At 32.0% G+C, this 27,494-nt stretch overlaps 1 protein-coding gene across 1 annotated transcript; it reads right to left on the bottom strand.

Moving 5' to 3' along the window:
- Positions 1-1,889: 1,889 nt before the first annotated feature.
- On the bottom strand, positions 1,890-27,494 carry LOC114326029 (B-cell lymphoma 6 protein homolog). Its single transcript, XM_028274232.2, has 4 exons — positions 27,237-27,494; positions 12,644-12,994; positions 5,722-6,635; positions 1,890-2,778 (listed from the first exon to the last, which is right to left on the bottom strand). The coding sequence occupies exons 1-4, from the start codon at positions 27,375-27,377 to the stop codon at positions 2,010-2,012; spliced, it is 2,175 nt and encodes a 724-aa protein (XP_028130033.2). The 5' UTR covers positions 27,378-27,494; the 3' UTR covers positions 1,890-2,009.

The raw sequence follows: 27,494 nt of genomic DNA on the forward strand, positions 1-27,494 counted from the left end.
GAGATATTCTGCAAAAAAGTTGATGACTAATGTATTTTAAGAAGAAATGAGAAGTATATTTAACCCCTCATCCATCAGAATTTAAATACATCGTTTTCCTTTTACAATACTTTTTATTATATTGTTATTTCTATGTTCAAAAAGTTGGACTGGATTAAAATGAATGGTTTTTGAAAAAAATAAGATCAAATTATAGAGCGCATTTTTAAATTTTCTTAAAAATCTTCCTTTTCCTCCATGTAACTCGAAAAAAATAAGAGATACGCAAAAAGATACCAAACAAAAATGTAGGGTTTTTTCAGATAAAAATTTTCTTTTCATTTTTCATTACTGTATCTCTTATCATTTTCAAGTTACATAAAGAAAAAGGAAGATTTTTAAGAAATTTTAAAAATGCGCTCTATAATTTGATCTTTTTTTTTCAAAAACCATTCATTTTAAACCCGTCCAACTTTTTGAACATAGAAATAACACTATAATAAAAGGTATTGTGGAAGCAAAACGATGCATTTACATTTTGGTGGATAGGGGATAAAATTACTTCTCATTTTTTCTTAAAATACATTAGTTATCAATTTTGTTTGCAGCATATCTCGCTTAGTTTTAATGTAATGGACCTTAAATATAGTTCATTTTAAAGGTATTAACAAACACTACAAAAGGTATTAGTAGCATTATACACCTAAAATCGACCGTTTCTCTGTTATTTCAAGTTGAATACACCAATTTGAGAATGTACCAAAAAACAAACTATTTTCACCTACAGCAAAATTATACATAAATTATATATAAATATACAAAAAATTAGCAAATACAGCAACCTAAAATTAAAAACCATGTTTTCTAAAATTAAAGATAGGACACCAGTCATGTATAACAGCAATATTATATATCAATTACAGTGTTTAGGTTGCCAGGGATGTTATATTGGACAAACAAGTCAGTGGTTAAAACAGCGCATTAGTCAACATAAAAGTGACTGCAAAAGAAAAAACAACACATGCGCTGTTGTCGAACATTTTATACAAACAGGCCACCAGTTTGATTATGAAAACGTAAAAATATTAGAATCGTTAACAAATTACAAAGATAGGCTGTTTCTCGAGATGTGTCATATTAATCTAAGTAGAAATTCTATTAACTATAAAACTGACACAAGTAACCTTAGTAATATCTATTGCAATATTTTGAAAACTTCATAATAACGTCAAAAAAATAATTACATAAGTTTATCTCTTTATCTCTTTTTTTTATTATAACTAGAAGATTTATGAAGGCAAGTGTCTCTTAATTTTTTTATAACCTACAAAAATGTTTAATATAGTTTTTTTTAGTTAGATGCATAGTTTTTAAGGTATTCGCAAAAAACCGTTCGAAAAGGTATTATGTTTCAATGAAAACGGCCAATTTTCAACCACCAATATCTCAAAAAGTATTGAGTTTTCAAAAAAAATTATAGAACAGTTTTTGCTTAGAATTAGGTTCTCTAGCGAATTCCGTGATAATTTTAACCAAAAAATTTTCCACCCCTAAGAAGGGGTGGGAACCACCCCCAAGATAAAAGCACACATCGGCATAGGGTAGACTTTGAATTAGGAGATAAGTAGAGGCTAGGCCCAAAATTTCATTTAAATCCATGCAGTAGGATAGAATTCGGAGGTATAATCCTTTGCAAGATAATTCGGATTTATATGTATAATTTATTTAATATCCTATTATCACATTTTAGTATAAATAATATAATTATTCATTTAAAGCGTACTAAGTATGCGGAAGTACGCTTTAAATGAATAATTATATTATTTATACTAAAATGTGATAATAGAATATTAAATAGATTATACATATAAATCCGAATTATCTTGCAACGGATAGTAATATCCTATTCTTGCTCCCATTGACTGGCGTATAAGCATGTTTAACCACTTTTAAAACCAGCGTTCCATATTTATGTACGTACACAAATATCAAATAAACTTATTAATTATAATACAATGAAATCACCATATTTAGCTGTCCTCGGTTATTTCTGGCGCTTCTAGTTCCTCGGTCTCTTCTGTGGCTTCTAGGTCATCGGGTACTGGAATTATATAATTATCTATGCTATTGATTGCTGTTCGAATTTCATCAACGAGTTCTATTATCGATATATCATTCTTAATGTCCACTTTATCCACACCGACACCTTCGTGGTGTTTCTTGAGATGACTCCTGAGCTGATACGGCGATACGTGATTGTACGCACACAACGAACACGGCAATAATTTGGGACTATGAGTGAACAGGTGTTTACGAAAGTTACTTTTATCTTTGCAATTGTACGAACAAAACTCACAGTCGTAGGAGAGAGCTTCATCGTGTTTTAACAAGTGCCTTTTGAAGTTGTATTTATTAGTCATAACCATATCGCATAGGTGACAGGGGTATTGTTTCGTAGGATCAGGATCTTCGTGATTTTTCCTAACATGCCGTCTTAAGCAGGATTTGTCGGTACTTTTGTAGCTACAGGATTCGCACATGAACCAAACAGACTTAGTGTGCATGGTATTAATGTGCTTGTTGATAGCATAAGGCCGATTTGTGACGTGAGTACAATGCGGACATTTGTACGTTTGCTTAGAACCGATCTTAGACATTTGACATTTATTCTTATGCTCATTAAACAATGCTTGGGATGTTGTTAGGTACATACAGGCACAATTGTAAAGTTTGGCAATGTTGTGCTCAGGCAATACGCCGCCATTTTCTGATCTAATAACGGAGCCTTCTTCTTCTTGCCTAAATAAAGATAAAATATTAAGTTAATTATATTTTTTACAAAGACTACAAAGCGAATAAATATATAATAGAGTGGTGAGAAAAAAGTCAAGTTGATAATTCCGTGTAGCTATAGTGCGGAGAAGTTGCGATTGGTAATTACAAGAAAAATAAAAAAATAATTATTCAAATCGGACTTTATCTTCCGATCCCGCAACATTCCTAAAGATTATGAAAAAAAATGAAATTTTACCATTTTCCAAAAAAATTTATTCATCCTTCGTGTACGTTTTATTTATCGCTATAGTAAAATTTATTTACAGTTTGCATGGTAGAGTAATACAAAAATAGATTTACGCATTTAACGAATATCTTCCGATCCCGCAAGGTCAATCAAAATCTATAAAAATTTGAAATTTTTATAGATTTTGATAAATTAAAAAACATTTAGTTACAGTGGAACCCCGATAAGTCGGCCCCCGATAACCCTGAAGTCCGGCTAACCCGGACCGATTTTCATCAGATAAACATTTTGATTTTCAATATTTTGTATTTTTCAATTTAATTGTGGCTTATTTCCAATCAAAATAGTTAATTATCAGACAAACCTTTCAACAATAAAAATGTATGTAATATAATATTTGAGAGATAATGTGTATGTGTGTAATTTGAACTATAGGATATTAAAAATGACTCATAGCACACGCCGCAGAAACAACAGCCACCTGTCTGTAGTATCTATTCCTTTTTATTTCAAACTGTCAGCATTGTTTAGGAAAGACTATTTAAAAAATTCTTTTATAAACAATGGTCTTTAGTATTGTGTGTCTTGTATTGTTCGCTTCCATTTGCTTACGTTTGGGTTTGGTGTTTTTTTTAGTAATTTTAATGAGTAGGTACTGTGCATATTTATAAATATATTTCATGTTATTTCAATTCTAACGGAGTTTATCTGTAAGTATACCGTATTTTATTAATTTTTACCATATTCTCCGGCTATCTCGGATTTTCGATAACCCGGATTGGTCGCGGTCCCGATTAATCCGAGTTATCGAGGTTCCACTGTATCTCATTTTTCTGTTACATTGTGAAGCTCTTCGCTTGTTTAGATATTGTATGAGAATATTTAAACAACCCAGAACTCAAAACGAGGGGGTGGTTGCAGTTCTAGCTCCACACGCACCCCCCTCTCCAACCAACCAATAAGTGTGTGTTTTTTACATTATTTACATATGTACATTTTTTTTCATCTGTTTGTGTCCAGCTCTTACACAGCAACAGTATGGACCTTGATTTAAATGTTTTCCTGATGAATCCATCTGTTGATTGCCACATACATTAGCATTAGACGATGCTTCCGTGGGCAACTTTAGACACCGCTCGTCAGCTTGCATGTGGCAGGGATAGTTTTGTACATTCCAGTCTGGCATGTCTCTCGATGTAATGCAAGAAGTTATATCTTCATTTGAAACTCTTCGAAGAACTGGTGGAGAAGATAGTTTTGTAACATTCCAGTCTATTATTTCAGTTTAGTCCTGTGCTTGAAAATTTAAAGTAGGAGGGATGAAATTTCTTATACTTTTGCCCTTGGCTTTAGTCTGTCCGGCTTTTAACACTCTCCTTGGCCCTAGCTCTCTAATGTGTTTCCTGTCTCCCTACTACTTGAAATTTGAAGCACAGGACTAAACTAAAATAATAGACCGGAATGTTGTAAAACTATCTTCTCCACCACTTCCTCGAAGAGTTTCAAATGAAGATATAACTCCCTGTATTATATCGGGCGACATGTCAGACTGGAATGTACAAAACTATACTTGCCACAAGCCAGCTGATGAGCGGTGTCTAAAGCTGGTCACGGAAGCATCGTCTAATGCTAATGTATGTGGTCCTCAATCAAGAGATGGATGCATCAGGACAACACTTAAAGCAAGGTCCATGCTGCCAGATTTTACCAAGAAATCACAATGCAAAGTTGGTGTTGGCGAGCTGGACACAAACAGATGAAAAAGAAATGTACATATGTAAATAATGTAAAAAAACACCCTCATGGGTTGGTTGGAGATAAGGATGTGTGTGGAGCTAGAAGTGCAACCACCCCCTTGTTTTGAGATCTGGGTTGTTTAAATATTGTCATACAATATCTAAACAAGCGAAGAGCTTCACGATGTAACAAAAAAAATGAGATAACTAAATGTTTTTTAATTTTTCAAAATCATCAAAAATTTCAAATTTTTATAGATTTTGATTGACTTTGCGAGATCGGAAAATATCCGTTAAATGCGTAAAACATTTTTCCACCTACCTCTACCAAAAGTATACTTTTCCGGACCTGATTGTAGGGAGCAAAGTTGTACTTTTCCTCCCTAGGAAGGAAAAGTAAAAGTGACGTCATGGTATTTCATTCATGAAATATAACTTATTGACGCCCTGTACAATATCTATTTTCTATTACGTAAGTATCTATATATTTTAACGTTTATTTAAAAACACTCTGTATTTGGCAGAATGGTAAAAAACAGTAAATTGATATTCTGATTTAACAATGTTTACATTAATAATTTGACTTATATTTGACAGTTGACAGTTATATTGTACCTACTTGTTAGTTTTAGTTCTAATAAATTTTGTTGGTTAGTTACATAAATAAATTAAGTAAAAATGAAAACATGACTTGTTATTTGAGGAAGGTGGAAAAACCATATATATAACATGGGAGTAAAGTGCCTTTTCCTCCCTTGAATGATTACTGTGTGTCAAGTTTGAACATAAATATTAAAAGGTGCTTTAACCATGGGCTAAAATCCTTTTAGAACATTTGTAATAAAACACTCTGTATCTCGGTAAGGAAGAATATTTTATTTAAGTGTTTTGGGTTAAATCTTCGTATTTGGTTAATGAAACACCCTGTATAACCAAATCAGCATTTTATGAGATTAATGGATTAGAACTATTAGGTTTACTTACATTACATCAGTTCCAAAGTTTGCTATTTCCTGATCATCTGGTACAACCTCATGCCCATCATGTTGTTCTTCAGTGCTAGCTCCGTAACTGTTTGAACTTTCAGTCTGATTAAAAGATGGAACAGCATCTGAATTTGAAGGTAATACAAAATTCATTCTCGGCAATCTCACGACTAATCTTCTTTTCTTTTCGATAGGATGATATTCTGGTTCACGTTTATCATTTGTATTGGTAATTGATTCTTGGCGTTGAATTGGGTTTTGACTTCCAGATTCTACGGCGGGTCTTTTTTGCTGCAATGGAATGGCGACAAGTGGAGGTACATCTGAACTGACTCCAAGACCGTTTACAAGTGTATTAGAATTAAGTTTATTAGCTAATGCATGACGCATAGTCCCCACAGAAAGGCTTGTTGGAACAGGTGTGGATGGTGGTAGTCTTACAAAATTCAGTGGTGATATTTGCGGACCACCAGTTGAAGACATATATCGAGGAGTCATTGAAGATGATATAAATCTTGGATATAATGGTGGACCATGTGAGGAACTCATGGACATTCTATTTTGAGGGCTCAACAAAGGCACGTTTTGAGGTTGCACTATTGAAATAGGTGTGTATGCTGGCCCATAGCCAGTCGCCTGCAACTGCTGAGGAACCATCGATTGTGCTAGTTGGGGATTGAATGAGTTAATAGGATTATTATCCATTGGCTGTAAATGGACAATTGGCAATGGCCGCATCAATGGTTCATGGTCCCTTGGCGGATTAACTTGCAGTATCTGATCGGAAGCAGATGGTTGGTAATGTAGCGGGGATGGCGTTTGTTCACTACCACTTGTAAGTGATCGTAATTGGTCGGTGTCTATTATCAATGGTAGTACAGGTCCTGCTACCTGCTCATATGTTGTGGGAGTCTGTAATTAATTGTAAAAGTTTATTAAACACAAAAAAATAAAGATACACACTTTTTTATTTTTTCTTAGTAAATAAAATCAGCTCATTAAAATTCACTCAAGTAAAATTAGAATTATATCGATTAATTGCCATAGAACATCAATGGATCATAAATATAAAGACATAAAATATAATATGGTACATGTATGAAATATATGTACAACATACAGTCCGTCTAATTTACTTACCGTTTCACGTCATTATCTACGCCAGAGATCTAAGATGACATAGTTGCCAAGGTATAAAAAAATCCTGAATCCATTTTAAATCAAATAGATCACATAATTATTGTAAACGTGGATTATACAACAAAACAAATTAATATTCAATGTAAATAAATAAAAACTTAAGAAATAGACAACAAGAATTAAGTTATAATCTTAACGTTAAATAATAAAAACAGTAAATATCATAAAACAAATACTTCTTATAGTAAAGAATATAAACAAATATGAAGTGTCATCATCGCAACTGTCAAATAAATGTTACCAATTTATTCTAAGGCAGGCCGCATATCAAAGAAACATGAAACGTAAATTACGTTTCATGGAAATAAACCACTGCTAAACAAATATATGTCCATAAATAAATAGAATAGAAAAAGACTGTTTGACTTGTACACACTTCTATATAAATCTAAACGGGAACTGGTGTATGTTTTCAAAAGACTGATAGTGTGTAAATTAATTTATTAAATCAGCTAAGTACTTTCAGCATATTAATGCCATCATCAGAGCTATCGTCTTATAGGTGTAAAAACCTCAAAAGAAGAGAAAACTTCGAACAAACACATTCTATATTTTAAAAATTAACCCAGGGATATAACCACTGGTTAGGGTAAAAAACCCTTAAATGTTAAAAATCACATTTAATGTGTTTTTTTTACAAAATGGCCACCATTCGTGGAGCTGATTTAATAAATTAATTTACACACTATCAGTCTTTTGAAAACATACACCAGTTCCCGTTTAGATTTAAATATATGTCCGGCCATTTATGAAACTCTCCGAAAATAAAAATGTGTCATGAGCATGAATCACACTCGTTTCATTGGTAGGCGGACTTTGAGATTTGTTTAGCAGTGTTTTCTTTTCATGAAACATGTTTTTCGTTTCATGTTTCATGTTTTTCGTTTCATGTTTCTTTGGTGTGCGGCTTGGCTAAAATGTCACCTTTGTTCGATTACAGTTACAGTGTGTTCCGAGCAAATGTGCTTCATAAAAACGCTTTATAATCCATTTATACAAATTAAATGAAACATATTATTGTGTATCTCTTTAGGTTAACATTAATAGAAATCTTCAAATATTATTTCTACGCGTATATAATAAAATATGTCTAGTGGCTGTAATTCCAGTAGTCCAGAGAAATAAGGTTTTTGTCGGGACACTTGAGCAGCCAGGTTGCAAATTGATTTTTTGGGTACTATATACCTAATACATTATAAATACAAAAATGCCCGTCACAGTTGAGGATGAGAAACTTAGTTATTAACAAATAAGGGTCAAAAATGGCAGTTTTTTCGTTTAAATCGCTACAGGTAAAAATAGGGTAATTAAATATCTTATTTATAATATTCTTCTTTTTGTAGATGAGCCAAGGTTTAAAATGACACTTTTTGAATTTTGGTCCGATCCTTTTTTGTTTCGGAAAGTGCAAAATAAGACTAAAATTTCAAAAATAAAAAATGTGCTATAACTTCTGCCAAAATGGCCTTAAGACTTTCATATTGCATGAAAAGTTGAGTCAAACATTCCATATAATGCACAAAAAAATTTAAGACGATTCGTCAATTAGTTTAAATTTTATTCAATTTGTTTATCGCAAAGAGCTTTTTTTCGCAATGTTATTGTTCAGAAAATAAGAATGACATAGCAATTCTGAGGAAACCATATGCAAGAATAATAGTTATATTTTTAAAGTATTGAAAAAATCATTAAAAAGTCGTTTTTATCACTCAGAAAAAAGTTTAGTAAAATCGAGTCATTTTTGTCTTCTAAACAATTTGAATAACTTTGTTAATATTGACTATAGAGTAAATCTACTTTAGGATTTCAAAAGCTGGTATTTTTATACGAATTTTCAGAAAAAAAATTTTGCCTAGGTTAATTAGGTTCAAAGTTAGCCATGTTTATTATTTAATTCGCAGTTACTTCTATATACATCAAATTCTCCTGTAACAGTGTTAGCTACCATACTACTCCGAAACGGCTTTGCCGATTTTTATAAAATTTTACAGGTTTATCTTGTAGGACGTTGAAGAGGTTTTAATCTATTTTTTATACCCATAAGTTATAAGGGGGTTGCCCCCCTGACATTGTTTTTTTAATTTTTTTGGACAAAATTATCTACCTTAATTTTATATGATGTAGAATTAAAAAATACATACAACCCTTAATTTTCACTCTTCTATCACCAACCCCTATTTGTTAATATTTACATCTATAAAATTCTCCTGTCACAGTGTTAGTTTCCATACTCCGAGACCGCTTGACCGATTTTTATGAAATTATATATGTATATTCGGTAGGTCTTAGAATCGGTCGTAATCTATTTTTCATATCCCTGAGTGATAAGGGGAGTTCCCCCTAACGTTTTGTAATGTTAGGTGGGGTTGTGTGTACATAACGTACTCTATAAGACTATAAGTACATACAAATTTAAAAAATTATGATCAAAACCCATCAAAAATTCCAGCGATATTAATTGCAGCATATGTTTGCAGAATCAGTTTAATTTTTTAAGTGCACGTATTTTAGTAATTCCCCTCCACCGATCACGAATTAATTCCGTTCGGACGCCATTTTTAAAGCTTTATTAACCACTCTGTTGAGGTTCACAAACTTTTACACATAACCTATATATATTCAACTTCAAAATGGCTCTAGCTAGGTTGCTTAATGGTTATAAACAAAGTAGCCGTCAATTAAATAAAAAAAGTGGCTAACTTTGACCGTAATTAACCTAGGCGAAAAGTTTTTCTTTGAAAATTCGTATAAAAATACCAGTCTTTCAAATTCCATTGTACTTTTAGCCTACAGTCAATATTAACAAAGTTATTCAAATTGTTTATAAGCCAAAAATGACTCTATTTTAGTAAAATGTTTTCTGAGTGATAAAAATGACTTTTTAATGATTTTTTTAAATACCTTGAAAATATGACTATTCTTCTTTCATGTTGTTTTCACAGAATTGCTATATCATTATTATTTTCTGAACAGTAACATTGCGAAACAAGAATGTGTGTGTACTTTGTACGCACGTAAGAAGTTATACTTCTACTACAAATTATGTGATTTTTAAGACAATACCAAAAATTTAAAAAAAAAAATAAAAGAATAAAACGCACACAAACACATTGAAAAATGCCACAAAGAAAAAATGATTTCTGAACAATAATAATTGTTGGCAAAAATTTTAAATACGCATTTTCTGAAAAAAAAAAAATTATATAACAAATATACTTACAATCATAATATGCATAAAAAAATAAAAAAATAAAACTTCCATCGGGAATTGAACCCTTGAATTTCGTGCCGCTTTGACTCGTAATCGAAGCGTAGACTCACTCGTCCAATCCCACATTATTTATCATGTGGAAAAATACGGTAACTGAACGTTTTACTGTTTGACAGATGTTTTGAAAATTAAATTATGTAGTTTAAATTTTGTGGAAGAAAATATAAAAATATAACAAAACAGTAAGAAAACAATATATTAGATGAAGATTGGTAGAACTTTTGTTGGTAATCAAATTAAGTATGTAAATCAAAGCATTACATACCTACTAGATAAATAAATATACGCCAAAAAATCATAATTTAAAAATAAAAATCGAACCTAATTTGGGATTTCTCTCTAAAATCCGGATTCTTGAGAAAATAAATGTATGTATTTCAACCTAATCCAAATATATAATTACAATATGATTATAATAAAAACTACTTACCAAATTAGAATGAGTTTTCCTTGTCCAAAATAGTCCAAAAGTCCAAAAATATAGGTATATGAAAACTATTTAAAAAGGCAGTATAACTATTAACTAACTTTTGTTTGTTGTTTCTTTTCACACAACATTTAAAACGCAACAACCATAAATAATCTAACTACAGCTGTGCCACAGCCGCCATATTGAATAATTTTTGACATGTCATTTGAACGTCCAATCAGAACAAAGTTATAATGCGCATGCGCCCGGTCGCTAGGTTTTCCCATATAAAAATTTACCCTCTATCGCCGGTAAAGAAGTATAACTTCAAAAAAAAGCTCTTTGGGATAAACAAATTGAATAAAATTTAAACTAATTGACGCATCGTCTTAAAATTTTTTGTGCATTGTATGGACTGTTTGACTCAACTTTTCAGGCAATATGAAAGTCCTAAATTCATTTTCGCAAAAGTTATAGCAAATTTTTTATTTTCGAAATTTTAGATTTATTTTGCAATATCCGAAGCAACAAATAATCGGACCAAAATTCAAAAAACGCTATTTTAAACCTTGGCTCATCTACTAAAAGAAAAATATTAAAAATAAGATATTTAATTACCCTATTTTTACCTGTAGCGATTTAAACGAAAAAAATCTCATTTTTGACCCTTATTTATTAATATCTAAATTTCTCGTCCAAACTGTGACGGGCATTTTTGTATTTATAATGTATTAGGTATATAGTACCCAAAAAAACCATTTGCAACCTGGCTGCTCAAGTGTCCCGAACATGGTATATATTTGCATTATTTCCCTGGTGTACAGTGTACTAGACAAAATGATTCTAAAAAAGAAAACACCTACCGCCTAAATATTACGTGTTCGTATCATGTGACGTCACAGGCTATAACGCGGATAACGTGCAACGGTAAGTAAATTAGACGAAGTATATTAAGGTACGATTCTGACATCGACGGCAATTGCAGACGTCAGTTGCAGTTGTCGCCGTGACAGACGTCACTACTTGCACTATTAATTTGTATGAGACTGCTTCCGACATCTAACTGCAATTGCTGTCCGGCAGAACGTCAGTTATACAAATTAATAGTGCAAAGTAGACTGAATTCGTTCTGCCGAGATTCACTTTGGCACATTCGGAATAGGAAACATACAACACAAAAATTCCTACTTCACACTGCTCAAATCAACTTAATCTTTCATTAAAAAAAGAAGAATTATTAGAAATAGTGGGAGTGTATATATACTAAGCTCATAACATTTTTTGGAGTTTATTTGTACAAAATATTTTTATTTTGTTAAATAAATAATTTTCTCATTGTTTATCGTACTAATCATTGTTTATCGTAATATTACTATTAATAATATGGCTAAGAGCAGGTATGTTTGGTTGTGTAGTAATTTCCAGTCACGTCTAACAACTGAAATTTCCAAAAAAGAAATGGCTAAAGTCACTAGACAGTTGTGTCTCAGAAAAGCGAATCGACTTTAAATACATAGGTATGTCATGGTAACAACTGTGTCTGCAGTTGCCGTCTGCCGTCGATGTCGTAATTGTACCTTTATCCAACCATTATTATAATTGTCATGGGACTAGAAGAAGATAAAAAATATCTTAGCGGTGTTAACCATAGATATAATAATACGTAGATTAGGCAAGGTACGAAAAATAGCGTAACGCGGAGCAGTTCGGGTCGGTGATCTATCTATATGTCTCTACCGGCGCTTAGCTTTCTCTCTCTAGCATATGATGGCCGCTGCCGCTGTGTCTGTGTCGTTTCATTACTCCCACCTCTTGGTAGATACGCTCACACTCGTACGACAGACAAAGATAGCTAGACCACTGTACTTGATATTGGCGTTACAGCTCGATGCATTGAGCGGCCTATAACTAGCCTGATCTATTGTTAATATATCTATGGTTTTAACTCAGTGCTAGCCAATATCAGACAATTGATACAAATTGTAAGAAAAAGTTAAAGTAATCTAAATAAAATTATATTTTTGATTATACATATATTACCCTTTCCAATTCCTGTACTGGCGCTGGTATACTTGTTGGCGATGGTATTGGTCCTTCATGATATATCAATGGTGGAGGACAACTTGAATTTATTGGATTCCCTATTATCCGTTTGTCCACCAGAAACTGTCTTCTCAGATCTTCTTGTTGTTTATGAAACTTGTTTACTTCAACTACATCTTTTACTACAGAGCCTAAGTTTATTAATTGTTCATCAGGGACTTTGTATTTGTGCATGAATGTGCGTATGATGTTTTCTGTATTTATACATTTGGATTTAAAATTGTGAACTTGGATTAGCCCTTGTATACATCCGAAACATATAATGGGATTGGATGATACATATATATCCTGAAAAATAAATAAGGTAAAATAAACATGTTATGTGGAATATAAGTTTTAGAAACATTTTTGCGCTTTGAAGTTTATTATACCCTGTTTTTAAACTAGGAGGAGTAAACTCAAAAGACATATTCACACCCAATAATATCACTAAAAAAATCACCAAATACATCTTCTTTTTTGGTTAGTCATGTCAGCCTGCGACGGTAATCCATGTAGATTATATTGTACTAATATGTCGCTAAAGAGTTCTAAATGCAGAATACATAAAAATTTAAAAATTAAAGGAATAACGCAGAAAACACGAAAAATCGCTAATATAACTTAGTTAACCTATAAATTTTAAATGCCAATATTGTCAAAATTTGATAAATGTCAATAGAGTCAAAATTTCACAATTTAATGGAGTAAATTTGCCTACGGTTGGTATAAATAGTAGGCTAAATAGTAGGAATTACTCCTAGTATTAGTTTAAAAACAAGGTATAGTTAGCGCATGAAACATGTAAGCAAATTAAATATGGCTGTTAATAAAATTATTAACAAGTAGGCATCACTGAGGCAAGGCTGCATTTGGTCCCACCTAATTTTCAATCTTTACTCTGAAAGAATATTTATCGAAGCATTGCACGAAACTGGAAAAGGTATTCTACTAAACAGGTACTGGCTAACTAACATCAGGTATGCACATGACACCATAGTATTTGCGGACAACCTAGAAGACCTACACGTCCTCATGAACAAAATCACGTATTACAGTCAACAATATGGACTCAATATAAACGTAAAGAAGACAAAGCTTATGATCATTAGCAAGAAAAAGATAACAGAAAGTCAACTCTACATCAACCAAACCCCTGTAGAAAGAGTGAGGCACTATACCTACCTCGGCACCATAATAAATGAAAAATGAACCAAGAGATAAGAGCACGCATCGGAAAAGCTAGATCAACCTTCAACCGTATGGGGGCCTTTTTCAAGAACCACAACCTTTCTCTTGATATAAAAGTAGGAATGCTGAGATGCTACGTCTTCTGTCCTTTTTTATGGCGTTGAATCATGGACCTTGAATGAAGCTATGTGCCGAAAATTGAAGCATTTGAGATGTGGTTATATCGTAGAATTCTTAAAATCCCATGGACTGATCGGGTCACAAATGAGGAGGTCCGTAGAAGACTGGGGAAGAACCAAGAGTTACTAACCACCATCAAATCTCGAAAGTTGGAATACTTCAGACACATTATTTTTTTTTTATTTTGTATTTATTAATTAACGGGATAAACCCAATACATACAAAATACAATAAAGCAGAGCTTTCGTCCTAATAATGAAAATATAAAATTTAGATACATGTAAAACTACAACTAAGGGGCTGTCCATTAATCACGTGATGCTCTAAAGGGGGGGAGGGGTCCACAAAAAATCACGAAACATCACAAGGAGGTAGGGGGGGGGGTGTAGTAATATATCACGTGTATTTTTTTTCGGAAAATGCCCGATACTTAACCCGTTACGTGTTTTTATTTTTTTGTCAAATGCGTACAAAAATCGAAAGCGGCATTGCTGTGACTAATATTAAAAAAAATCCATTTCTCTTTCATAATATACACAACCCAGCAAATTGGTTCCACCCAAATTATGTTGAAGGTTATGATAAGAAGCGACCCATTTCAAAGCGTTTTGTTGTGAATGTAGCATATGTTTCCACTAAATAGGAATACTGACCGGGACTCTGTCGGCCTCTCCGACTTTTTATTTATGAGCCTTATACGAGTATGTGTTTTACCTACTATCTGATGAATTGGAAATTCTCAAAATCCTGTCAGTTTTATTCCCTTGTTTTGTCACTGAATACATGCGTTTAAACTGTTTTTAACTTCCTACTTTTTTCATCACAATGGGTGGAATGCATAAAACGTAGTACCTGCTAATGCTTCAAGTATGTACTACTTTTTTGAAGATTTTACTACACTTACAAAGCATTAAATGCTTTGTAAGTGCAGTAAAATAATTACAAAAGCACTTGTAAGTGTAGTAATGCTGTGTAAGTGTAGTAAAATCTTTTAAAATGAAGTACATACTTGAAGCATTAGCAGGTACTACGTTTTATGCATTCCACCAAATGTCTAAGCTAGGTGATCTGTATAAAGAACTATTTACAGAGTATAAGAGAGGAAAAAACCCTGGTGTTGCTCAAAAAGAATTTAATGAATTGTGGGTTAACGGGAAACAAAAATATACAAAGGAAGAATTTTTGTAGATAATAAAAAATACACGTGATATAGGGGGTAGGGGGGGTTAGTTTTAAACCTCACCATGTATCACCAAGGGGGAGGGGGGGTTAAAAAATGCCAAAAAAAACATCACGTGATTAATGGACGGCCCCTAAGTATAAAACACAAACATAAAAACTAAAAGAATATAAAATATTGTTAAATAATGAAAACAACTGAATCCATTATAAGAGTTAAATCTAATTAATTTTTTGAATTCAAAATTCAAGACGCCCGAGTTCTTGTTTAATAGAGGAAACTGAAGAACCAAACAGATCTATTAGATGACTAAACTTGTTTCCATACAGGGTCAATCTACTAATTGGTGCATATTGACCATAATTTGTAGATGCCGTTGTTCCTTGAATATTTGTGGATTTCGTGTCAATCTAGCAGGTATATTAAAGTATACAAGACTTAACAATTCTTCGGAGTTAATGACACCAGAGATAATTTTGCAAAGATAACAAATATCCAACATGACTCTTCTGCGTTCAAGAGTTTGTAAATTTAGTCTCATTAATATATTGTCATAAGTATAATTTCCGACTGTTAAACCCATCTTAAAAGCTGCAAAACGTAAAAATTTGTTTTGAACCTTTTCAATATTTATGATTTGATATGCATAACTAGGTGACCAGACAATAGAACCATATTCAATAATTGATCTCACGATACTGCAATATAAGATTTTTATTGTGTGAATTGACAAATCTTTTGATGAACGTAATACAAAACCCAACATCTTAAATGCCTTCGAAACAGTATGGTCAATGTGAGAGTAAAATGTTAATTTACAATCAAATATACCTAAATCCCGAATTTCGTTCACACGTGTGACAGGAGTATTATTAATAAAATATTGATGGTGAATAGGCGAATGGGATCTAGCAAAAGTTATTAAAAAGCATTTATTAATATTAAGTTCCATATCATTTCTAACACACCACTCATAAAAATAATTTACTTGTGACTGAAGCTGAAAAATGTTATCCTCATTATTGACAGTCTTATATATTTTAACATCATCAGCAAACATTAAAAAGTTAACTTCCTTAAAAATAGAGTGAACATCATTCAAGAACAAATTAAATAGAAGGGGGCCACAGTGGGAACCTTGCGGTACTCCAGATGTAGCTGTAAAAGCATTAGAAAGAAAACATCCTATTTTTACACTTAAACTTCGATTAGTCAGGTAACTTTGCATCCAATCAAAGAGACTTCCAGAAATACCATATGCTGTAAGTTTCGCAAGTAAGATATTATGATTGACCTTATCGAATGCTTTAGAAAAGTCAGTATAGATGCAATCTACTTGTACCTTGTTTTCCAAAGCAATAACAATGTCACTCTGATAAAGAAGTAAATTAGTTACTGTAGATTTACCCTGTACAAAACCGTGTTGTTCATTCACCAGAATACTACTGAATTCACAAGTAAGCTGCTTAGTAACTAAATAATCTAATAATTTTGGAATTGCTGATAAAGTACAAACTGCTCTGTAGTTTTCAACATTTGACTTTGAACCAGATTTAAATATAGGTTTTACGTAACTACGTTTCCAGCAATCAGGGAAAACCCCTTCTTGCAAAGATTTATTGAAGAGTATATACAATGGCTTAGATATAGTACAAACACATTGTTTTAATAGATAGTTAGGAATGCCATCAGGGCCAAAATTTAGTTTAGGAGACAAATTGTGAATACTCTCAAAAATAGTATTAATGTTAAAAGGGCATGAACTCATGTTACCAGCATTTTCAAATTGATATTGGGGGGGGGGGTAGTATTGTGGTCAGTGAACATGTAGAAAAAGATTGGGCAAATAAATTCACAGCTTCCTCCCCAGAACTACTTTGATAATTTCCTAAATATAAGTGGCATGGTACATCATAATTTTTCCTACGACTGTTTATATATTTCCAAAAAGTGGAATTATAACAATCTTTACTTAGTCTACTACATTCAGATCTTAAGTTATGAAAAATAATAAAAATAATAAAATCATCATAATTGTTGAACATCTTATACCTTTTATGATATTTTTTCTTTTCTATTATTAATCGTTTTAACTCCGGGCTAAACCAAACTGGAAATGTACTTGTCTTACATACTTTTTGAGGAACATAAGAATTTATTGCATGATTGATAATATCGTAAAATTTAGACACAGCGTCCTCAATATTCAAAGCCTTTAGTGACTCCCAATTTATTTCCGACAAGAAAATGTTCATACCAATGTAATCACCGTTTTTAAAATCATAATACGACTCTGCGCACTTTAAAGAATCACTGTTATTTATTATATTAACATCGAACATTACACCATTGTGGTTAAGGGAGTTAGGAAAAATTAAATCAGCAGCATTTACAACACTCAACTCGTTACAATTAGAAAATATTAAGTCTAAAATTACATTTCTACTATTGGACACAAAATTATTTTGAAAAAGGTTGTAGAAACTATAGCAATTAACCATATGTAAAGCTGGTGAATTTGGTGGATAGTTCGATAAACTAACTCCTAAATTATCGTTTGTCCACGTAACGTTCGGAAGATTAAAGTCCCCAGAAATAAAAACCTTAGAGTAGTTATTGTTCATTAATATAAAATCAAGGACATTACAATGATCTTTATATATTTCATGATCAGATCGTGGCGGTATGTACACAGAGCCAAAAATAACTTTTTCTATTCCAATATTAACTAGTACAAAAATTTGTTCAACTTTAGTATGAGGTATAGATAAAGCAAAAGTGTTAAAACTTTTTCTTAACAGCTATGAGGACACCACCACCTCTTCCCTTATCTTTAAAATGATGAAAATTATCACGATCTGCTCGAAAGATATTATAATCATAATCCAAGCCCAGTTCTGAATCAGAATAGCTATTTGTCAACCATGTTTCAACAAGTATAATAACATCATAACTTGAACACAATACACTTAGACTAAAATCTATCAACTTCGTACGCATGCCTCCCACATTATGAAAATAAACAGATAGCTCTATTCATTATGCGAAATGAATCCAGATATGCCCTCCTACAAGCCATCCTGCAAGGAAAAATATTTGGAAAGCGAAGTCCAGGAAGAAGAAGAACATCCTGGTTAAAGAACCTCAGAACCTGGTTCAACACAACATCTGTGCAGCTTTTCCGCGTTGCTGCAAATAAAGTGAAGATTGCCATGATGATCGCCAAAATTCGTCACGGATAGGCACATCAAGAATAAGAAGGCATCACTCGTATTTAATCCAGACAGATGATAGACTTAATGCCGGTTTAGAGATTTAGGATTTATTCTGCTTATGCCAACTCCTGTGTTGTGCCTATCATACCTATAGGAAAGCAGTACCAATTTCCAGTACCATCCTTAATCTCAAACTCCTATCGGTAGGTCAGCATAAAATCTCAAACTCATTCTACTAGGTCAGTGTGGTACGTTATTGGCCCATTTTACCATTAAGACCCTCTCACCCACCAGAAGAATTGAAGATCAGATGGTGCCAATATTTCACAGAAAAATCTGGCTACTAATAGCACTCCTTGTACATACTGACATAGGATATGTCATTAAAGAAAAAAAATACAGAACTAATTTTATAGAATGTCCTACAAAAAGTAGGATGTCATTGGTATTGTCATGAAATAAAAAGAACAAAGTCTTGGAAAGGGTACTTCAAAGTAGGATAATTGGTAGATTACAAAGTTTATGGTTTGAGCCAGGATCCAATCAAAAATCTGTATTTCAGATATAACTGCTAAAATTCTTAAGGGGCTATCCTAGTGTAAAAGTATGAAATTCATACACTTTTTTGGGAATTTCTAAAATAAAAAGTACTGTACCAACTGTTTTGAAAATTTGCATGAGCATTTATTACAAAAAGAAGTACATGTAAAACAATTTTCATAAAAAAATGTTGAAAATTAAACGATTTATGCGCCATCTACTGGCACCATTAAAATAAAAACAAGGCCCCACTGCTGCAGTGATTGGGACTAACAGAGATCCTGAAACATAAAATTTCAAAGTAATTATTGAAATATAAGTTATTTCCTAGACCATCAACTAGGATTTTTGAAAAATATTAAAATTTAGAAAAATGACGAAGTGTTGAAATTGTTTTTTTTTTAATTAGCTAAAACATTTTCAGTTTTGAAAACTGCCAAATTGACATTTTTTATCCGATCAAAAAACCACTAGTTGATGGTATAGAAAATAACTTATATTTCAATAATAACTTTGAACTATTATGTTTTAGGATCTCTATTAGTCCCAATCACTGCAGCAGTGAAGCTATATTTTTATTTTCACGGTGCCAGTAGATGGCGTGTAAATCGTTTAATTTTCAATATTTTTTTATGAAAATTGTTTTACATGTACAGTAGACGCCCTCTTAACCGACCATGACGGGACCTGCCCATAGGTTGGATAATCAAAAAGTTGGTTAAACCGAAAATCTTTAAAACCACCCTCAGAAAGACATTACATATGTAACTCTATTAAATATATATATATATATATATATATATATATATACTATATATTTTATGATTTATAAACAAATAAGTAGTATGTACATATAGTCCGTCCGCTATAACTTTTCCTATGGTTCACGATTCATTTTCAAACAAATTAAGTCAAAACATAAAGTGAAACGAATGTCGATGTGTATATACATATGTAATTAACAATATCACTCACAAGACAAATTATGAAACTTGTATGACCTCTAATCTAAAAATAGTATCATCCAAAAAGGAGTAGGGTCGGTCGGTTAAGCCGACGGTCGGTTAAAGGGAGGTCGGTTAAGAGGGCGTCTACTGTACCTACTTCTTTTTATAATAAATGCTTATGCAAATTTTCAAAACAATTGGTACTCAAAGTTCTTTTTATTTTAGAAATTCCCAAAAAAATATATGAATTTCGTACTTTTACACTAGGATAGCCTCTTAAGCAGATCCGGGACTTTTCATTGGTACTCATGAATGTATTAACATTTAAGATGCTAGAAAAACTTAAATACTTATATGGGAGTTGAAGATAATACAAAAAAATAGTGAAAATGTTCCAGAAGAATGGAGATATCTCTCCAATTCATAAGAAAGGCACAAAATATGATCCAGAATATTACAAGTAATTGGACTTCGTAAGTCCTAGGTTTTCATCCAACGTGACCTCAGAAGTAGAACCATAAGTTGATATTTGAACTCTATATGTAACTTTGTGTCAATTGATATACGATTTCACTAAATTTGAGTCAGTATTCTCATCAAATCGCAAATATATCAAATACAAACCTATATCATGTAGAAAAGATGTCATAATACTTAATAAAAATAGGACAAGAAAGATAGGAAGGACATCTAGCAAGATCATAAGAGAACGATCTTCCTAAACATATCCTTATGTCACAGCTTGGGGAAATACACTTAGAGGCACTCTAAAACATAGATGGAAAAATGGACTTGGTGAGGATACAAGGAGGAGGAAACTAGCAATGATTGTCAATGTGATAGGATTGAATGGTAAAGTTGATGATTGAAAAAGGTAAATGATAGAAGGTAACTGTAAAAATGCATATTTCTGACTTATTGGTCATCAGTATGGGCAGACAAAATATAATAAATAAGATTTATCAGCCAGATCCAAATTGGCTGACAGGGTTGATCATACTAAATGCTTGTTCACTTCAGATCTGGTGAATATTCCTCTGGTGAGGAATAAGTGTTCAAAATAATATTACAACAGAAGCAGATAGGAAGAAGAAGAAAAAGGAAGGCCAAACAAGATGGTTGGATGACCTGTAAGACTACTTGAAAATTATGAATGTAAGGCTATGGAGAAAGGCACAAAAGAGATCTGAATGAAAAGACATAGCCAAACAGGCAAAGATCCATCCAGGGTTATGATGCCAAGAGAAGAAAAATGTCTTCTTTCTATTTTTATAGATAGCAATAATGAAAATTGCTTGAAAGTGATAAATAAAGAAAATATGAGTAAACATACAAGTTCGTTAACAGCAAAATACTGATATCAGAAAAGTTAAATGACATCCCATATCTAAGTTGTCTTTTTACAATTAGTCTGGGCTGATTATCGGAGAATAGGCCATTTTTGGGAAAAGTTATTTACCAGCAATTTTATTGCTGGAATCGAATCTTATGATTGTATATATTAATAATATAGGTATGCAAAGTCCACAGATAGTGTGCTACTTTTTTTATAAACAAAATGGCGCCGACAAATCGTATTTTTTTCAATTATTGCTATATAACTCCGAAGATTTTAACTTTACAACAAAAACACTCAAATAAAAATTCACCGTGATTAAATTCTGCATAGAGACGTGTTTTTCCCCATCTCCTCCGACGAAAATTTTCCTCGGAAAATGCGGGTTTTCTCAACAAAATCTTTAATTTTCAAATAAAGTTTTAGATAAGTAATTATTTACCAATAATTAAATAATTTGGTGACTTAAAAGCCTTCTTGGTTTAGATTATAGTTCCAGAAGCTGGTGAAAATTTAACGAATATTTTAGCAACAATTCAATTGTTAATTAATAATTTACGGTCGCAATAATAACCAAAATAATTATGATACACTGATCAAACTTTGAAATCTTATAAAGATGAGATGCATATTTAACATTTTGTCGACAAAATATAAATTTTTTATTTTTTTGCATAATCTTTAAATGTTTAAAAAAATAGTTATAAACAAATTAACGTTTCTCAGAAAGTTTTTATTATATTATAATTTTAAAAAATAGCTAAAATGCGCATTTCAAATATCTTGAAAATGAATGCTTTAAAACTTTTTTGCAACCATTTGCAAAAAAGTTATGAAACAGCAAAGTAAACATACGATTACTACGGTGTTAATAATTTTTTTTAATTCTTTCAAAGCGTAGAGGTGAGTTTAAAGTACAAGCTAATTATCTATAAAACAATATCGATTATCAGCTTAATGGTTATATTTTAATTAAAGATTATAAATATATTTTTTTGTAATTAACACGCGCGAAAGTAGAATAATACAGTACCGTAGCTACCCGCCCACATACACAACTCGCGCGAGTTTAAGCGTGTCAGTCGCTTCGAGTGAACATTTTATCTCCGGCTCTGTATCAAGCCTACTTTCGCGCTAAAAATTACAAAAAAAAAGTATTTTTAATCTTTGATTAAAATATAACCATTGCACTAATTTTTGACATTTTTTGTGAGTAATTAGATTGTACCATAGACTCACTTTTAAGCTTTGAAACAATTAAAACAAATTATAAACAATGGAGATATCGTATATTTATTTTGCTGTTTCCTAACTTTTTTGCAAATGGTTGGAAAATTTTTTTAAAACATTCATTTTCAAGACCTATGAAATACGCATTTTAAGTATTTTTTAAAATTAGAATATAATAAACAATTTCTAAGAAATGTTAATTTGTTTATAACAATTTTTTTTAAACATTTAAAGATTATGCAAAAAAATGAAAAATTTATATTTTGTCAACAAAATATTAAATAGGCATCACACCTTTATAATCTTTCTAAGTTTGATCAATGTCTCATGATTATTTTGGTTGTTATTGCGACTGTAAATTGTTAATTAACAATTGAATTGTTGCTAAAATATTCGTTTCATTTTAACCGGCTTCTGAATTTATAATCTATACTAAGAAAGCTTTTATTTCACCAAGCTATATAATTATTGAGAAATAATTACTGGCCCAAAAAATTTATTTGAAAATTCGAGATTTTGTTGGGAAAACCCATGTTTTCCGAGGAAAATTTTCGTCGGAGCAAATCGGGAGAAACATGCCTCTATGTAGAATTAAATTGTGTTGAATTTTTATTCGAGTATTTTTGGTGTAAAGTTAAAATCTTCGGAGTTATAGAGCAATAATTGAAAAAAATACGATTTGTCGGCGCCATTTTGTTTATAAAAAAAGTAGCACACTATCTGTGGACTTTGCATACCTATATTAATATTATATAGGATCTTATAATTCGATTAAAGCAATAAAATTGCTGGTAAATAACCTTTCTTTGTACTTTACTAATTAGACCAACGTATTATAACTATTTTTTTTTCAAAATTTAAAGATTATGCAAAAAAAGAAAAATTTATATTTTGTCGATAAAATATTAAACAAGCATCTCATCTTTATATTCTTTATAAGTTTGATCAATGTATCATGATTATTTTGGTTATTATTGCGATCGTAAATTGTTAATTAACAATTGAATTGTTGCTAAAATAGTCGTTTAATTTTCACCAGCTTCTGGAATTACAATCTATACCAAGAAATCTTTGATGTCACTAAGTTATTTAATTATTGATTAATAATTACTTACCTAAAACTTTATTTAAAAATTATAGTTTTTGTTAGGAAAACCCGCATTTTCCGAGGAAAATTTTCGTCGGAGCAAATCGTGAAAAACATATCTCTATGCAGAATTTAATTGCGGTGAATTTTTATTTGAGTGTTTTTGTTGTAAAGTTAAAATCTTCGGAGTTATATAGCAATAATTGAAAAAAATACGATTTGTCGGCGCCATTTTGTTTATAAAAAAAGTAGCACACTATCTGCGGACTTTGCATACCTATATTATTAATATATAGGATCTTATAATTCGATTCCAGCAATAAAATTGCTGGTAAATAACTTTTCCATGAATTTTGCTAATTAGCCCAGAGTAAATACAGATTAAGTCCAAAAACTATGTCCAAAACCTTAGGTATGTTAACACCCCAAAAACAAAGTTTTGAGATAACTGCAATATTTGCATTCATATTTACATTATGCTTATGGGATGGCGCTACAAACTATGTACAATAGCGCCATTTAGTCAAATATAGAGGTAGGTTGTGTAGACACTTGTTACTCCGAAGATTTAATGTTGCTGCTTTTATTGATATTTTATGTCTTTTAGTGTGACATATTGCACTAATGAGCCAGCAGCCTAACAAGCATTTAAAAAGATGTTGGTTCCCTGGGTCCTGAATCTGGACTAACACAGCTCATAAAGGTAATACTAGTGTTGGTCCCATGGGACAAAGGTGGCAGGGAACATGTTAATACATAAGTGTCTTTTGAGCGATTGAGAAATAATGGATAAAGACAAAAGGAAAAATAATTTAATTATTAGTGGGTTAGAAATAGATACTGACGATTTAGCAGCACTGAAAGAAAGAGCAACAAATATGATTGGAAAGCATTTAGGAGTAAATATTAATATTATAAGAGCATGTATGATTGGAATTAGAACATGCTTAATAGAACTGGGAAACGGAGCAGAAAAAACAGCCATTCTACGAAATAGGAACAATCTAAATAATGTTGAACCCAAGAAAATATGGATAACAGAGGACCTTACAAAAAAAGAGAGAAAAAATGAAATCTCTAAGAGACAAAGCAAGGGAGATGAGAGATAAAGGAAAAACAGTGAAAATTGGGTACAACAAAATTACAGTGGATGGTAAGGAATGGAGATGGAACTACAATGAGGGCAAAGTAGTGAAGGTAGCCAGTCCAAAAAACCAGCAGAGCGACAGAGAAGAGACGAAGTAGAGGCCAGACAAGGATTAGAAAACAAGGAAATTATGAATACACTGGACAATGAAAATAAAAGTACAGTAGAACCTCGATTATCCGTATCGACCGGATTAACAGAGAAAAATGTGGGAAATATTAAAGAGATATGGAATTCCATTAAAATATATAAGAATTATCAAAATGTTCTATGAAAACTATACCGCACAAATCATGCACAATGGGAAACTCACAGTACCAATCAACACAGACAGTGGAGTCAGACAGGGGTGTATTCTATCTCCAACCATATTTTTGATCTTAATTGACTGGGTCATGAAGAAGGCAACGAAAAATAAAACAGGAATTAGATGGAATGCTTTCGGTCAGCTTGAGGATCTAGACTCTGCAGATGATATATATCTGGTGTCCGAAAAAAGACAACATATGTAGAAAAAAAAACAGAAAAGGTGACAAAAGAAGCAAGAAAAATAGGACTAGAGATTTACACAAGAAAAACCAAACTTATGAAGATAAATAAGGAAAGAGAAATGGGTATATTCATTGAAGGAGAAGAAGCAGAAAATGTACACAAGTTTTGCTATCTGGGAAGCATAATTGACGCTAGCGGTGGAATAGAAGAGGAAATTAATGGAAGGATAACTAAAGCCCAAAATGCGTTCTATATGCTGAAGAAAACATGGGAGTCCTATAAATTAACAACCAAAACCAAAATCAAGATATTTAATACAAATGTAAAGAGCATTTTGCTATATGCAGCAGAAACTTGGAAAATGGAGAAAAAGATTATACAAAAGGTTCAAACATTTGTAAATAGATGCCTTAGACGAATATTGCAAATATATTGGCCAAATCGGATAAGTAACAAGGAACTTTGGAGAAAAACTAATCAAGAGCCGATAGCCAAAACGATAAACAGACGCAAATGGAAGTTTATTGGACACACATTAAGGAAAAATGAAGATGATATAACCAAACAAGCCCTGGATTACCAACCAACTGGAAAAAGAAAACAAGGCAGACCAATGACATCCTGGAAAAGAAATATTACCAGAGAGCTAGAAGACAATAGGTTAACATGGAAAGAAGTGAAAGCCCTGGCCAGAAACAGAGATGAATGGAGGGGGACCGTAGATGCCCTATGTTCCAAATGGAATCAAGAGGAGTAAAGTAAAGTAAGTAAGTAGAACCTCGATTATCCGTCAGGGCACCGGACCAAGGGTATGAAGGATAGTCGAAAAGACGGTTAATAGAACATTAAAAAAAATTAAAAATTCACAGTACAATTCTCAAATTTCATTTGTTTGGTTTGTTTGACAATATAAGAGGGATTTGTGTTCGTACAATCGAATCAATTTAAAATAATCTGAAATCTTTTTTGGTTTACTATTGCTTCACATTTCACGACGGCTGAAATCGGCACAAGATCATGCAATCTACTTTATTGGCTTCTTCTTGTTGAGAATACCACTCGATGAATTATTGCATATGCGATGCAGCTTCTCTAGATTATTTAAACAAATCTTTATCAGTTTCAATAGACTCATCAACATAGCTACAGTCAAATTCCAAGTCTGTGTCAGCTTCTGAATCTGTTTGGTCCGCCTTTGTTGCCATTTCAACGATTTCTTTATCTGTCAGCAATGAATAGCTGTTTGTGTCCTCATCACAAATCAAATTAACTTTTTTTTTTAATTTTTTTACATTAAAATTTTTGCCTATGTAGTCAATATAACTTCTGTATGTACCCTGACAGTTAACAGAGGTGACGGTTAATGGAGAGACGGATAATCGAGGTTCCACTGTATAGACTTGATTAGTGATAAGATTAGGTTTAGGAATTCAAATGGTAAACATAATAATAGAAATAGGATGAGTGGTGGAAATATTGGTAGTATAGGTAGTATAAGTAGTAGTAGTAGTAGCAATACTACAACAATAATGAAAAATCAAATACTAATTTTGTAAATGACGAATCAGAACAAATAGGAATAGCGGCACGGAACCTGACCTCTCTAAATGGAAAGGAAATAGATAATATATATAGCTAAACTAAACCCAAATCCCACACCTGAAAGGGTATAAGGAAGGGGAGAAAGAAAGTCTTTTGAGCAAACTCTGTATCTGAGTCTTATGACATAACAAAGTACAAAATGAATAAATACTTAATAGTTACAATCATAGAGTTTGCTTAAAATCAGACCAAACCAAATGTTACAAATTTCATGCCTAGAAACAAAAATGAGTTTATGATAAATTTGCCAATACTGCAAACTTTGCTAATATCAATGTTGCCAATTCTACAGGTAACTATTGAAATATTGAAATCACACACTAATTTTTTTAATACCCAATTAAGCTTATATTGCATTAGTATAATAAGGTTTGTTGCTATTATGTTCATTTTTAAATATTTACCAGTTCTGGGACACAACACATCAGCAAATCCCTCAAGTTTCCAGTAGCATCATCCACATATCCAAAGCTTTGTGTAGTACGTTCAACAATTTTCAAACATGCCCTGCATACGAATTGCTCTTCAAAACCTTTTTCTTCCATGTCAGAAATCAAAATTTAACCAAACAGCAATATAAACTATGTTTTGAGGGTGTTGTCAAACTTATTTTTTGATGTTTTCTTTTAGTTAACCTATAAGTTTGACAGTGACACAAAAGT

The sequence above is a fragment of the Diabrotica virgifera genome, chromosome 3, assembly GCF_917563875.1.
Source record: "Diabrotica virgifera virgifera chromosome 3, PGI_DIABVI_V3a".
Taxonomy (NCBI): Eukaryota; Metazoa; Arthropoda; class Insecta; order Coleoptera; family Chrysomelidae; genus Diabrotica; species Diabrotica virgifera.

What these genes read in the sequence shown, in the direction of transcription:
- LOC114326029 (XM_028274232.2), bottom strand. Translation starts at nt 27,377, where the DNA reads ATGGAAGAAAAAGGTTTTGAAGAGCAATTCGTATGCAGGGCATGTTTG. An exon ending in CAGTACAGGAATTGGAAAGG is followed by an intron (nt 6,636 to 12,643) that starts GTAATATATGTA and finishes AATTAATTACAG; the next exon opens with ACTCCCACAACATATGAGCA. An exon ending in AACTTTGGAACTGATGTAAT is followed by an intron (nt 2,779 to 5,721) that starts GTAAGTAAACCT and finishes ATCTTTATTTAG; the next exon opens with GCAAGAAGAAGAAGGCTCCG.